Source organism: Morchella importuna (genome assembly GCF_003444635.1).
Source record: "Morchella importuna strain M04M26 chromosome Unknown Morimp01GS010, whole genome shotgun sequence".
NCBI classification, from domain to species: domain Eukaryota; kingdom Fungi; phylum Ascomycota; class Pezizomycetes; order Pezizales; family Morchellaceae; genus Morchella; species Morchella importuna.
In genome coordinates, this window is record NW_025763407.1 from 955,171 (window position 1) to 968,839 (window position 13,669).

Here is a 13,669-nt window from a genome sequence, read left to right on the forward strand (position 1 = left end):
CTACCCAATGACCTTCTTCACCTCCTCAATCTGCGCCAACACACACTTCCTCGCCGTACCGCCAATGGCCGCCCTCCTCTCCACGCTCGTCTCGAAATCAAACACCATGGCGACATCCTCCTCGAACTCGCCCCTGAGGCCCTTGAGCCTCTCAAGGCCCAGCTCGTCAATACCGTTCAGGTGAAGATCCTCCGCCATCCTGACAGCCGCACCAGAGACATGGTGGGTCTCGCGGAAGGGGACACCCTTGCGGACGAGGTAGTCGGCCAGATCGGTGGCGAGCATGTCCATGGTGAGGGCACCACGCATCTTCTCCGGGTTGATGGCGAGGGTCGAGAGCACGCCCGTGGCGATCTGGATGGAGTCGAGCAGCGTGCGGGTGCAGTCAAACAGTGGCTCCTTGTCCTCCTGGAGGTCCTTGTTGTATGTGCTGGGCAGCCCCTTGAGCGTGTACATGAAGCCGGCCATCTGCCCAAACACACGGCCGCTCTTTCCGCGCAGCAGCTCGAGCGAGTCGGGGTTCTTCTTCTGCGGCATCAGCGAGCTGCCGGTCGAGTACGCGTCGGCGAGCTTGACGAAGCCAAACTCCTGCGTCGAGTAGATGATGAGGTCCTCGGCCCACCTGCTGATGTGCCCCATGAGCAGCCCGCCCCACATCATGGTCTCAACCACAAAGTCGCGGTCCGCAACACCAACCATGCTGTTCCCAATCACGCCCTCGAACCCAAGCTCCTTCGCCAGAAACTCGCGGTCAACCTCAAACGGGTTACCCGCCAGCGCGCCGCACCCAAGCGGACACTGGTTGACCCGCTTCCGCACCTGCCTGAGCCTCTCCAGGTCGCTGGCAAAGTAGCTCGCCTGGCCCATCACCCAGTGACTCCACCGGATGGGCTGCGCCCGCTGCAGATGCGTATACCCGGGCATCAACACATCCATCTCCATCTCGGCGCGGCCCACATGCGCCTTCACAAGCTCGACCAGCGCGCCCTCAATCTCGTCGAGCGCCGCGCGCAGCCAGATGCGCATGTCGGTGGCTACCTGGTCGTTCCTGCTGCGCCCCGTGTGCAGCTTGCCGGCGATCTCGCGCCCAATGAGCTCGCCGAGGCGGCGCTCGTTGGCCGTGTGGATGTCCTCGTCCGTGCCGTCGGACGCGATCACGAACGTCCCGGAGAGCCATTCTTGCTCGACGAGTGCGAGACCGCGGATGATTTCGGCGCACTCGTGCGCGTTGATGATGCCGCGGTGGTGCAGGGCTTTGGCGTAGGCGGTGGAGCCGAGGGTGTCGGCGGTGTGCATGCGCTTGTCGTAGTGGATGGATTCGTTGTAGACGGTCATGAGGGGGTCGACCTTGCCTGTGCGGGTGTTAGTGGGGGCATTGAGGGGGCATTGAGGGGAATTGAGGGGCATTGAGGAGAATTGAGGGGGACTGGGGGATCATGAGGGAGCGTACCGGTAAAACGGCCACCCCAGAGTTTTGTAGACGCCATTGAGTGTGGTGGTTTGGTGGTTTGGGTGGTTTTTTTTTCTCTGTGTTGGTGAGCAGTGGCGATGCGGTGACTCAAATGATGTGGAGATGGAGCGATGGATGGATTGATTGATGGAGGGGACGCTAGCCTGCGAGTGCCCCGCCTTTTGCCAAGCGTCACGGAATGTCACTCGGGGTAATGATCGTTTTTTTTGCTTTTTGTGCTAGTTATTCGGAGTGCGGTCTATGAGACAGGTGAGAATCGCATTTATGGTTCTTCCCCGAGAGCGGAGAGAGGATGGATTCCTTTTATAATGGACAAATTGAAGAAGTCATAGCTAGCACGCAACTACATACATATGTATCGGTCAACTAAACTCGCTGTCTTGACACGGTGGTAATAACAAGTCCTTAGCAAAGACCGCAGAAAACACCATTTACTGACGCCCCTATGTAAGCTACATGTAACTACATTTAGCGGGGGCCGTAAGCCCTTTTCCATTCATACATGTGGCCCTCTTGCCAATTAACCTCGCTCGCGATATGTACCCACAAACACAACCACAGCCACAGCCACAAATGCAGCTTCCCTGAGAACCACACCACCAATGTCCACAAATCCAAGTTCAAGGCCCCTGTCTTTTCAGAGATGGGTGATGTTCTTAATTCTTCCCTATGTTACATTGGTAATCAAAGATATAACTCCAGATCTATGTAGCCCAGTATATATAACAACAACAAGCCACCGAGTATCTCCAGCTCCAGTGTACATGGCTGGCCACCTCAATGATACCCAGCACGGTGGTGGCGTTCAGTGAACGCGCGTCCTGATGCTTCATGCCTATCTACTCAGCTCATCCCCCCCACACTACCTCCCAAAATTCAGCGTCTTCACTCTAAACGCATGACTCGCATTACTCATGACCTCGGCCTCCTTCCCGCCGCCCGTATACTCCTCGAGATGCAGCAGCTCGTTGCGGAACGGCCACGTCTCCCACGCCCGCGTGATCTCGACCAGCTCGTCGGCCGTCAGCGTGCGCGTGCGCTGCTCCGGGTCGATGTGCACGCCCGGTGCGAGGTTGTCGAGGATGTGCTCGCCGCCGGGGGCCAGCGTGGCCAGCGCGGAGCTGATGGTGTGGGCGCGAAGGAGGAAGAGCGTGCGGAGCAGCCAGTTGAAGGTTTCCCAGGTCTTGTCGCGGAGGTTGTGGTCGGGGTTGCGCAGGTGGGGGTGTAGGAGCTTGGGGGTGAAGTCGAGGAGGGCGAGGGGCGCCTAGAGAGGGAGGGGGTTAGTGGGGTGTGTGTGTGTGTGTGGGGGAGTGGGGGGGGGGGGGGTGCATACTTCGGGGTAGAAATCGCTAGGCTGCACCGTGATGGGCTCGTACTCTCTGCGGTGGAACTCGAGCAGCTTATTCTCATAGCTAAAGATCTCATCGTCCCTAATATCGCACGCGGGATCCTTCCCCTGCGCATCCCAGTTCCGATTATAGTCCGCAATCATCTTGACCACCTCGCCGCCCTGCGCCTTCGCCGGCGGCGCCGTCTCCTCGCTGCGCTCCAGCGCCGCAAACAGGCTGTCGTCGAACTGCGCGGCGCGCACCGCGTGGCGCCCCATGCGCGAGTGCGGGTCCGCCTGGCTGCCGCGCCGCTTGCGGATCAGCGCCTCGGCGAGACCGCGCACGTCGTCCTCGCCCCCGTGGTAGTACCACGCGGGGTGCTCCATGCCCTCGAGCCACGTGTCGCGCGTCGCGGGGTCCGTGAGGTACTCCGTCAGACGCTGTGTCAGCTTGCGGAGGGACTCTTTGTAGTTCTTGTCGCAGTCCTTGAGCCGCGCGGTGAGGATGGAGAGTGCGTGTGTGTGCTGCTTGGTGAGTTTCTGGGCGTGCAGGTCGCGCGCGAGCGCGCGCAGGGAGGGGAGTTCGGCGTCGGAGCTGATGCGTGGGGCGGTGGGGGTGTAGTGTGCTTGCAGTGCGTTGAGCGTTGCGGTGATGAGTGGGAAGGGGAGTTTGAGGGTGCTGTTGGGGTCGGCGCCGCGTTCGACGCGGGCGATGAGTTTTTTGAGGGGTTGCGGGACGCTAAAGTCCATATCCTCCTCCTTCTCCTTCTTCTTCTTCTCCTCCGCCTCCTTCTCCTGCTCCTCCTGCCCCTCCTTGGGGGGCTTCTTCCTTTTGCGCGGGGGCGCGGGGGGTTTTTCGATTTCTTGTTCTGGTTCCCCGTTTGCCGTGAGTTTCGGCGGCTTCTTCCCCGACCCTTTTGGGCGGCCGCACTTCCTTGGCGGCGGCGGCGCATCCGCGTCTACGGGCGGCGCCTCCTCCAACGGCTCAACCACCAGGTTCCCGTCCGCGTCCGTCTTGAACACCGACGCCTTTGGATGGCCCCGCCCCGTGGTGATGGTGTTTGAGCTCGCCACCTCTGTCACGTCGCACACGGCCTCGGCCATCACTGTGGCCCTGATCCTGCTCGCGATCGTGCGCGGGAGGTACCGCACCTTTGTCTCGTCCAGGATCCACGTGAGGAAGCGCACCCGGCCAAACGTCATGAGCCAGCGCTCGCGCGGGATCGTGGCGATCAGCTGCGCGAGGAGGCGGCTGTTGAGCTTCTCGCTCTCGGACAGGTTGCCGGTGAAGATGATGTCGGGGTTGACGCCGTCCTCGGGCGGGACGGTGCGCGGCGTGAGGTTGGGGTAGTCGGCGGGCCACTTGGCTGGCGGCGTGGAGAGACCGAACATGCTCATGTAGAGGCTCCAGCGGTCGCCTTGCTCGGGGAGCCAGTAGATGTTGGGCCGTGTGGATTGGAAGTCGTCGATCCAGGGCTTGTATTCCTTTTCGGGCTCGAGGAGGATGTGTGCGCGGGGTTGGAGGGCGTCGTGCAGGGCGGCGGACCAGGTGCAGATGCCGGGGGACATGTCGATGAGGATGGGGTTCTTGTAGGCGCTGAGGTCGAGACGGGAGATTGCCTGTTCTGTAGAAGGGGTGGAAGGAGGGAGGAGTCCGTCAGTGCCGGTGGTGGAAGGGAGAGAGGAGGAGGAGGATTGCTAGATACCGCAGAGTGTGGGGGAGACGATGTTGACGGCATGCTTCTGGGGGGACTTGAACAGGCCCGTGAGCTGCTTTGTGAGTGTGCGCGAGGCAGCCTCTGTGATTTTCCGCATTGTAGATGTAGACTATGTTTGGGGGGGGGGGGGGGGGGGAGGTTATAGAGCGAGAGAAGAGAATGAGGGGATGTATTACATGTAGAGAGGGCGGTGAGCGTGGGGGGGCGAGGGGGTGAGGGGTGAATGTGTAGTGAGTGTGTAGTGGGAGTAGTTCGACTCGGCGGCGGGGTGCTCTTCCCGATAAACTTTTTTCGAGATTCTTCTTATCCTCACGTGACGTGATGACAAAGCGGGTGTGCCCAGAGATGCTCAGAGGTGTTAACGCGTGGTTGCACATGTAGGTACAGCTAGTATGTATTCAGCTATTGATGTTGGTGGGCATTGGGAATACATGGAGGGGGGAGAGAGGGAAGAGAGGGGAGAGAGGGGAGAGAGGGAAGAGAGAAGAGAGAAGAGAGACAGAAGAGAGACTGCAGTTCTGGTGCTGTGGGGAGTGCAATCATTGGCATCGATCAGCTACATACACGAACATACACTTACTCGTGTCGGATTACGCAGCTGTGCTTGGCGGTGTGGGGTGATTTGCGAGGGGAGAGGAGAGAGAGTAAGCAGAGAGGAGGGAGGGGAGAGAGAGGGGAGAGGGGAGAGGGGAGAGGGGAGAGGGGAGAGGGGAGAGAGAGGAGAGAGGGGAGAGGAGAGGAGAGAGGAGAGAGGAGAGAGTCTACAGAGTACTGCGGGAGAGGGCATGTCACTGAGAGAGAGAGAGAGTGGTACGGGTAGAACATGTGTAGTAGTCAGTGCTAGCTGTACGAGGATAACGACGACGACTTCCCTCTTCTCTCTTCTGTCATCTGTCTCTCATCTCTCATCTCCTCTCTTCCCTCTTCCCTCTTCCCTCTTCTCTCTTTCCCTTCTCCCTGCTGCTGCTGTCTTGCTGTCTTGCTGGCCTGCTGCATCTTCCCTTCCTCCCTTCTTCCCTTCCTTGCTGGCAAAGATCGACCTCTGTGCATCCATCAACCCAACACCTGGCTGGGCAGCGAGCACACTGAGAGCAGCAAGCACACATCCTACATTCTTCTCTTCCTCCTCCTCGTTCCCCTCTTGTTCCTGTTCTTCCATTCCCCTCTCTCGCCTGCAGCAGAGACATCCAGACCGAAGGAGTGACGGAGGATTGTCGTCGTCGTCAGCCCTGCACTACACCCCCACTACAACTACACCTGCAACTGCAACTACAACAGCTACTACCACCATCACCGGTACAAACACCACCACAACCACAACAACACCACCACAGAAACAATGGACTACCTCATGGACACCAGCACGCACTACATCGACTCCCCGCCGCTCTCGGTCCAGGAGATCGCCCGCAAGGCCGAGGACTTTGACTACAACCCCCTCGTCCCGCTGCGGCACTGGCTCCGCACCGCCGACACCCTGCTCAAAGAGGTTCGTCCCCCTGCTGTACTGGTGGTGGTAGTGAAAAGAAAAAGAAGGGGAAGAAGGGGAAGAAGAGAGAGAAAGGCATGGACTTACACAGAGAGAGAGCAGGCAATCATCTACCAAGAGGAAGGAAATGAGCAACGAGCCTACCTCCTCCTCGTACGAATGGCCGAGTCCGTACCCCCCCCCCCAACACACACACACCACTTCCACCCCGTAATACTAACACATGTACCAGACTCCTCGTCAACTACCTCCCCAAGCACCCCCAGTACCGCCGCCCCGAGAATGCCCGCCACGTCGCCCACAGCAAACCCAGTCTCCGCGAGGCCATCGCCCGCCTCGAATACCTCCGCCCACGGGTCGAAGCCCGCCATGCCGCCTACCAGCGCGCCCTCGCCCGTCGCGCCTCCTCCACCTCCTCCTCACGGCACCCCAGCGTCGACATCGACCTCGGCATCAACTTCACCCGCCGCCAGCAGGGCAGCGGCGCCACCGCGCTTGAGGAGTTTGAGCGGCGCGAGCACGAGAAGCGGGCGCGCCGCGCCGAGCAGCAGGGGCGCAGCGTCCCCGTCGACTCGCGCGGGAGGGAGATCCGCAGAGTTCCGACGCCGGTGGAGGATGGGTGGAGAAGGCGCTTTGTCCCAGAGGGCCTCGAGAGGTATGATGGCGACATAGGCACCGGATATGCGCTCGGCGATATGAGTGGCCGCGTGCCGCCGTTGTCGTCGGAGAGGAGACAGACGGATGAGGAGATTGCGAGGCGCGAGCAGCAGATGGAGGTTGAGGCGTACGGGCTGGCGCAGAGCATCGAGAGGCTGGACATGGGCAGCGGGCTGTCGGAGCGGCAGATGCGGCCGCAGGGATACGGTGGCGGCGGCATATGGGGCGAGAGGGAGCGAAACCGTGAGCGAGACCGTGAGCGGGAAAGAGAGCAGCGAGTCGGCAACTGGCAAGGAAACTACCCCACCGTTCCCAAGCGCCGGACATCCCCCATCCACCCCATCGACCTCCCCCCCTCCCTCATCCCCGGCATCGACATCCGCAGCGTCACGCCGACGCCCACGCCCCCACCCCCCCAAAACCCAGCTACTATGCCATGCCCACCCTCCCCCCACCACCACAACCCTCCCCCCACCCAACCAGGCCCCCTACCCCAACCCGGCGCCCCCCTTCCGCCCCCCTCCGCCCCCGCCCTCCCCACCAAAGTCCCCGCGCCACCCGCCAAAAAACACGCCACCACCGACTTCAAATTCACCACCCCCGCCACACTCGAGAACGGCACACCCCTGCGCACCATCTTCCTCCCCTCCGCACTGCGCTCCGAGTTCCTTGCCGTCGCGGCACCCAACACACGCAAGAACCTCGAGACGTGCGGCATCCTGTGCGGCACACTCATCCAGAACGCACTCTTCATCAGCCGCCTCGTGATCCCGGAGCAGGAGGCCACGAGCGATACGTGCGGCACCACGGACGAGGAGGGCCTGTTCCAGTATTGCGATAGTGAGGAGCTGATGGTGCTGGGGTGGATACATACGCATCCGAGTCAGACGTGCTTCATGAGTAGTGTGGATCTGCATACACATTGCTCGTATCAGCTGATGCTGAGGGAGAGTATTGCGATTGTGTGTGCGCCGAGACATGAGCCTTCGTGAGTCCCCCCCCCCCCCCCTTCTTATCTTTCTTTTGTGTGTAGAGGCGGAGGTGGAGGGACTAATGAGGGTGTGGGGGCATATAGGTGGGGGGTGTTTAGGCTTACGGATCCGCCGGGGGTGAAGACGATTATGAATTGTAGACAGAAGGGGCTGTTTCATCCGCATGAGGAGAGGAGTGTGTATACGGATGCGATGAGGCCCGGGCATGTGTGTGAGGTTAGGGAGATGGGCTTTGATGTGGTGGATCTGAGGAAGAGCCTGTACTAGGTGGTGGGGGGAGAAAAGGTTGGGGACGCCTTTTGTGTGTGTCTGTATTTTGTGTTGTGTGTTTTGTGTGTGCTTGTTTGTGGGTGTGTGCTTGTGGGTGTGGGCTTTGTGTGTTTGTTGAGTGTGCTTGTGATAGGACCTTTTTTGCATATATATTTTTTACGCTTCTCTCTCTCTCTATGTGTGTTGTGTGTGTCTGTGTGTGTCTGTGTGTCGGTGCGTGAGGGCGTTTTTTTTTGGGGGGGGGGTTTGTTTTTGCTTTATTCATTTGATTTGATTTTTCATTTTTATTGGTTGGTTTGCTTGCTTTGCGTTGCTTGATTTGCTGGGGGAGAATGCAGTGCCATTTTTTATGTCTTATCTCTTGTGTTTTTCCGTAGCATATCTTTTCTATCTCTTCCCCATTTTTTTTTTTTCTTTGATGATACTACTGCTTGCTACATGCTACTTACTACTTACATGTACTGCATTACCACGGTGCATGTTGTGGACCCCCCCCCCCCCCTTTATGCTACATACAGCTCGCACTCGTGGCCTTGATCACTCCCCTCCTCCCATCGAAGATATCGAAGACATAAAAGAAGAAAAAAAGACGGCGAGTGTACGATTGTGTTTGCTTGTGTTTGTGCTTGTGCTTGTGCTTGGGGGGCTTTGTTACTGTATCTATCTTGCGTATCGATCTGGCTAGATAGATCTAGATAGATAATCGATATATCGCATCTTGTATCTTGGATCTCGGATTTTTATGGTGTAGTGTGATGGGGTGGTGGGGGGTGGAGTCATGGGGTGTCACTCGGTGCGGTGTAGCACCACGACAACCTCCCGCGGGGGGGGGGGGGGGGGCTTAATGGTATTATAGTAAGGACTTGCATGGAGATATGTGCGGTGTGGTGTGTAGAGACGCCTAGCTGTGCTTACATGTAATCTATCCCTTCGTCTATCAACAAAATACTTGCCCCCCCCCCCCCCATGAAAAAGCAGCTTTATAATTTAGGTACTAATAAATCTCATTATCTGCCCGATATAATTATCAAATAACAGATCTCTCCATACAGACTTAAATTCTCTACTCAACTATTACTCTTCTCCATCCCGGTTGTTGTGGATCGGTGCCTGCGGGGCAAGGCGGCGTAAGCATACTTCTTCCAGCCCGCCACGTTTTGGGTGGCTTTTGGGTCGGATCGAAGGCTGGGCCGTAGTGGGGCGGGGGTTGTACTGTATTGGCTGTTTTGTGGCCTTTTTTTTTTCTCTCTGGCGTACAATACGGTCTATAATATCGAGATATATCACCCCAAAGACAGCAGCCTATGCGGACATCTGGAAAGGGCAGGTCTCGTTACATCATAAACCTGGTTTTTTTTTCTTTTTCTTATCATTGGACTTGTCGGGGGCAGATCAAGTACGTGTAGGCGAGAGTGGTTCTCCGCGCGCTGGAGCTGCTTGCTGGTTTCAACACTGGACGTGGACTCCCGTTTTTTTGTGCGTGTGGGTCTTGTTGTGGGAAGTGTTAGGAGGCTGTTGCTTGACGTTGGATCTTGGGTCCCACGGATCTAGGCTTCTGTATTACTGCCTTTGTAGCTTGGGGTACCTATTTGGGCCCCCCCCCCCCCCCCCCCCCCCCCTTCCTTCTGCGCCCCGTCCTCCTCCATCTTCTGTTTGCAATTTGTATGGCTTCTTTCTTTCTTTCATAAGCTGACTCAACGTAAAGGTACAGTCCCTCCGGTTAGTGTAGCCCATGTAGACACTGAAATGCCACGGGAGAGGTTTGGGAGCTTGTTGCTTCCTCGCCGTTGGCTCCTGGGTCTTTCGGGCTGAAGACGGGGAGGTAACATTGCTCGCTTTTCTGTTTTGGCTTGTTTCTTGGGGTTTCGTACCTCGTCAAATATTTAATCATTTAGCGTGCCGCTTCGATTTGATTTGACGGTTTTTATGGGTTGAGTAGTTCCATACTTTTATAATTAGGGACGTTCTGGGTATACGTAACTACATGTGCTGCACTTCTGTTAAGTTATTCAATCAAGCTTTGCAATTTGCAAGCAGAAATGATAGTAAAGCCAAGGGGTATTGTAATAGAAGGCCAAAAGGCAGAAATCGTCATCAATTTACCTCTATCATCTCCTGGTTGTTCTTGGCGTGCATGCAATCAATTCTGCACCATATTAAATCTGAAGGCACGTCTTAATTTCAAGTTGTGGGAAATGATTGAAAACCCAAGAATTTGCATTCCCTGCAAGCTTGGCCGTTGCTGCCAAACTAACCCTGTCGAGTGAGCCAGTTACCTGAACCCCCACTAACCTTCAACACCTCAACACGTCTCCCATCTATCATCTACACACCTCCACCATCCCACCTTTATCCATCAATCCAGCCAAACCTCCATCCACATCCAGCCCATCACAATACTCACCATGGCCGACAAAGAGCTCAAGACCCTCCACCAAGCGCTGATCGGCAGCGTCTCCAAGGGCGACTACACCAGCGCCTCCCGCACCCTCTCCTCCCTCAAGCTCGCCCTCCTCACGCGCAACGCCCTCCTCCCCACGCCCAGCACCCCGGCCCCGATCCTCCTCCTCGCCCGCGAGGTGCTCGAGATCGGCGCCCTGACCAGCATCCACCAGACTGACGACGCCGCCTTCTCGCGCTACTACTCGCAGCTGCAGCCGTTCTACGAGGACCACCGGCTCACCACGGCGTCGCCCAGCCCGCACCGCAGCAAGATTGTGGGCCTGCATCTGCTGCTCCTGCTGAGCAAGAATGACATTGCGGACTTCCACACCACGCTCGAGAACCTCGAGGCGGATATGGAGAAGGATCCGTTTGTGAGGCATCCGATCATGCTTGAGAGGTGGTTGATGGAGGGGAGCTACGATAAGGTGTGGAATGCGACGAAGAGCTCGCAGATGCCGAGTGAGGAGTATGCGTTGTTCTCGCAGGTGAGTTGCCTTGTTTGTTTGGGATTGATGGAGATGGATGGATGGATGGATGGATGGATGGATGGATTGAGCTAATGTGATGTGTCGGGATAGGTCCTCGTCGGAACTATAAGGAACGAGATCGCTACATGCTCCGAAAAGGCATATGCAAGCTTGCCCGTGTCCAATGCGAAGAACCTGTTGTTCTTGGACTCTGACGGCGCAGTCATCAAGTTTGCGCAGGAGGTAGAGTCCATCCATTATGTTGATTTACTATGAACAGAATGGAATGCTAACGGCTATCTATTACAGAAAGGATGGGAGGTCAGAGATGGCCGTGTCTACTTCCCGGTCGAGGAGTCCGAGAAGGAAGCTCTGGCTTCTGGCACAATCATCGAGAACACAATCGGCTATGCTCACGAGCTGGAGATCATTGTGTAGATGGCCTTTTTTTTTCCTTTTACTTAGCGGTTGGATTGTCATGAAGGGAATGCAGTAATTAGATTGACTTCCGAATATACTTTATTTTTCCTTTTTTTTGCTTTCACTCTATCTATCTCTAAATAGTGCAGTAGTAGTCGATCATACTCTAGCCAATGGTTAAACAGACCACAAACTCAACCTCTTATCATAAAAGCTGCAGCTCACAACCCTCCCATCCGCCGTCACATCACTCCCATAATTCATGCTCTCGCCCTCCACCCACCCCGCCACCACCTCCAACTCCTCCACCTCCACCACTCTCGTCCCCGCATGCATACAACTCGCCAACACCCTCTTCTGCCCCTCCCCCATCCACCCCAACCTCCACACCCCGCCCCCCTCAACCCTCACCTCCCCCACCACTCCCCTCCTCCCGCCCCGCACCTCAAACGCCCTCAACCCCTCATCATAGCTCCCCGTCAACACCGCCCCCTCACCCCCCACCGGCAGCACCGCCGTCACCCCCGCACCATGGCTCCTCCGGTCCCGCCACGCCTCGCTCCCCCCCGCAACGTCCCACAGACACACAACGCTGTCGTCGGCACCCGAATACACGCCCCGCCCGTCAGGCGTAAACACGCACGTCCACGCCTCAAGCGTGTGCGGCGCCCAGCTCTCCACCACCTCCCCGCTCTCTAACGACACTGTTGCAACCTCCCCCGTCGACAGCGTCGCCGCCAGCGTGTCGCGGCGGGCCGGCGAGAACGTGAGTGACAGGACTAGAACGTCCTCTGGGAACGGCGTGAACAGCGCCTTCAGGTGGAGCGTGCGCTCGGAGAGCGTCCACACGCTGACCTGGCCGAGGGAGTGTGCGAGCGCGAGGGTGTCGGGAGAGTGTGGTGAGAACTTTAGGTCCAGGATCGCCTGTGTGGGGTGCGACTGGAGGAGCGTGAAGCCGCCATCGGGGGTGACGGAGTAGAGGCAGAGGTGCCCGGTTTTCTTGGAGGGGAGGTCGGCGGCGGTGGCGTTGAGGTGGTAGGTGCCGACGGTGACGAGTGTGGGGTCTTGGGGTGAGAATTGGACGCAGGAGGGGGGTTCGGGGGGCGCGTGGTGTGTGTGGAGGGGGTGGGATGCATGGTGGGTTCTTTTGTGATAGTGGGGTTGTGGGGGGTTTTATTTTTGAGGATAACGAATGTCTAACTACTAAGGGTAGTGATGTTACTTGATTGGGGCCTTGGCGGTGAGATCAACAGCTTGTAATAATAGCTCCAGGTCTAGATGGCTGCAGCTCTAGAAGTCCTTGATTGTTTTGTTTATCAGAGCTTTTGCACAAAGCGCAAAGGCTCTAGCTCTAGTTTTCGTCTATGAGTAGTTTATAACTGCTAATTAACAATCAACAGCAAAGATTATCAGTTCGGAGTCGACAAATATCTGGAATACCACAGGGGAAAAAAAAAAGAGAATATTCAAACAGCCTAGAGCGAACCTACAAAGCATTCCATAACTAGGCGACATAACTCGGGGTTTCAATATTCGGCTTTCAACGCTCGGCTATGGTGATGATAGTAGCACAAATTTACCCCGGATCTAAAAGCTTAGAAAATCTCTATTCCCAGCCTAGCTTTTAGCGCTGGTATGGATCAATTAGATTCGACGAGAGCCGACTTGAAAACATCAGTCTCAGACTACCTTTATGGTTATAACGTCCTATATAATACCGTCGCTACAGTATATATCTTCATATTCTTGGACGATTTTCAATCTATGTCAAAGATATTCTCCAGACAATGACTTTATATCAGGCATCCATACTTTAGAGTAACCCTATCACTATAATTTATATCTGCCGCGCCCGTTTGTGCTAGACCCCGGCATCGAATGTTCAAACCACAGGAGGACCGCTCCAGAACCGCGACCTCTAGAAAAACACGCAGAATGTTGCGCAGATGGGTGCCTGTACCCTTGTGGCGGACATAAAATTGCCCCGAAGTTACGACACTCTTTTATGAAGCAGGCCCGGTACGGCAGTAGCTATCCCCCCCAAACAACACCTAGGTATTGGCCTGACAGAGCCACTCTTTCTAGCTCAACTAGGGCAGGCTCCCTGTAATTCCATCATCAACGGGTCAAATTGCACAACTCTTTTCCTCACATGGAACAGGAGCCACAGGTTTCTGGGACGAGAGAATAACCATATCGTTATGAAAGCCCCATAAATCGTCAAGAGACACTAATTTTCGTGGCCTTAAAGACAAAGATACAGTCGCAGTCTAGCTTGACATACTGAGCTATATACACATGGGAAGTATCCTGCAGGTGTTGATCTAATCAGCCCATGAAATGCATGCTAGGTAATAGCCCCATCTACCACTTTGATGATTCTTAGGTTCTTACTCACCTTTTCACGACTCCA

General features: G+C 56.4%; 5 protein-coding genes across 5 annotated transcripts; 2 read left to right on the forward strand and 3 right to left on the reverse strand.

The window, feature by feature from the left end:
* Positions 1 to 1,487, reverse strand: LAJ45_04349 (uncharacterized protein; the record flags this gene model as incomplete). Its single annotated transcript, XM_046113929.1, has 2 exons — positions 1 to 1,352; positions 1,451 to 1,487. The coding sequence occupies 2 exons, from the start codon at positions 1,485 to 1,487 to the stop codon at positions 1 to 3; spliced, it is 1,389 nt and encodes a 462-aa protein (XP_045973031.1).
* Positions 1,488 to 2,333: 846 nt separating this feature from the next.
* LAJ45_04350 (uncharacterized protein) lies at positions 2,334 to 4,613 on the reverse strand (the record flags this gene model as incomplete). The annotated part of the gene is made up of 3 exons (XM_046113930.1): positions 2,334 to 2,735; positions 2,805 to 4,423; positions 4,505 to 4,613. 3 exons carry the CDS (start codon positions 4,611 to 4,613, stop codon positions 2,334 to 2,336), a joined length of 2,130 nt encoding a protein of 709 aa, XP_045973032.1.
* A 1,242-nt stretch (positions 4,614 to 5,855) lies between these two features.
* Positions 5,856 to 7,921, forward strand: LAJ45_04351 (uncharacterized protein; the record flags this gene model as incomplete). Its single annotated transcript, XM_046113931.1, has 4 exons — positions 5,856 to 6,005; positions 6,108 to 6,172; positions 6,238 to 7,650; positions 7,738 to 7,921. The coding sequence occupies 4 exons, from the start codon at positions 5,856 to 5,858 to the stop codon at positions 7,919 to 7,921; spliced, it is 1,812 nt and encodes a 603-aa protein (XP_045973033.1).
* A 2,408-nt stretch (positions 7,922 to 10,329) lies between these two features.
* LAJ45_04352 (uncharacterized protein) lies at positions 10,330 to 11,274 on the forward strand (the record flags this gene model as incomplete). The annotated part of the gene is made up of 3 exons (XM_046113932.1): positions 10,330 to 10,854; positions 10,948 to 11,079; positions 11,146 to 11,274. The coding sequence occupies 3 exons, from the start codon at positions 10,330 to 10,332 to the stop codon at positions 11,272 to 11,274; spliced, it is 786 nt and encodes a 261-aa protein (XP_045973034.1).
* Positions 11,275 to 11,433: 159 nt separating this feature from the next.
* Positions 11,434 to 12,771, reverse strand: LAJ45_04353 (uncharacterized protein; the record flags this gene model as incomplete). The annotated part of the gene is made up of 2 exons (XM_046113933.1): positions 11,434 to 12,320; positions 12,747 to 12,771. The coding sequence occupies 2 exons, from the start codon at positions 12,769 to 12,771 to the stop codon at positions 11,434 to 11,436; spliced, it is 912 nt and encodes a 303-aa protein (XP_045973035.1).
* Positions 12,772 to 13,669: the final 898 nt, after the last annotated feature.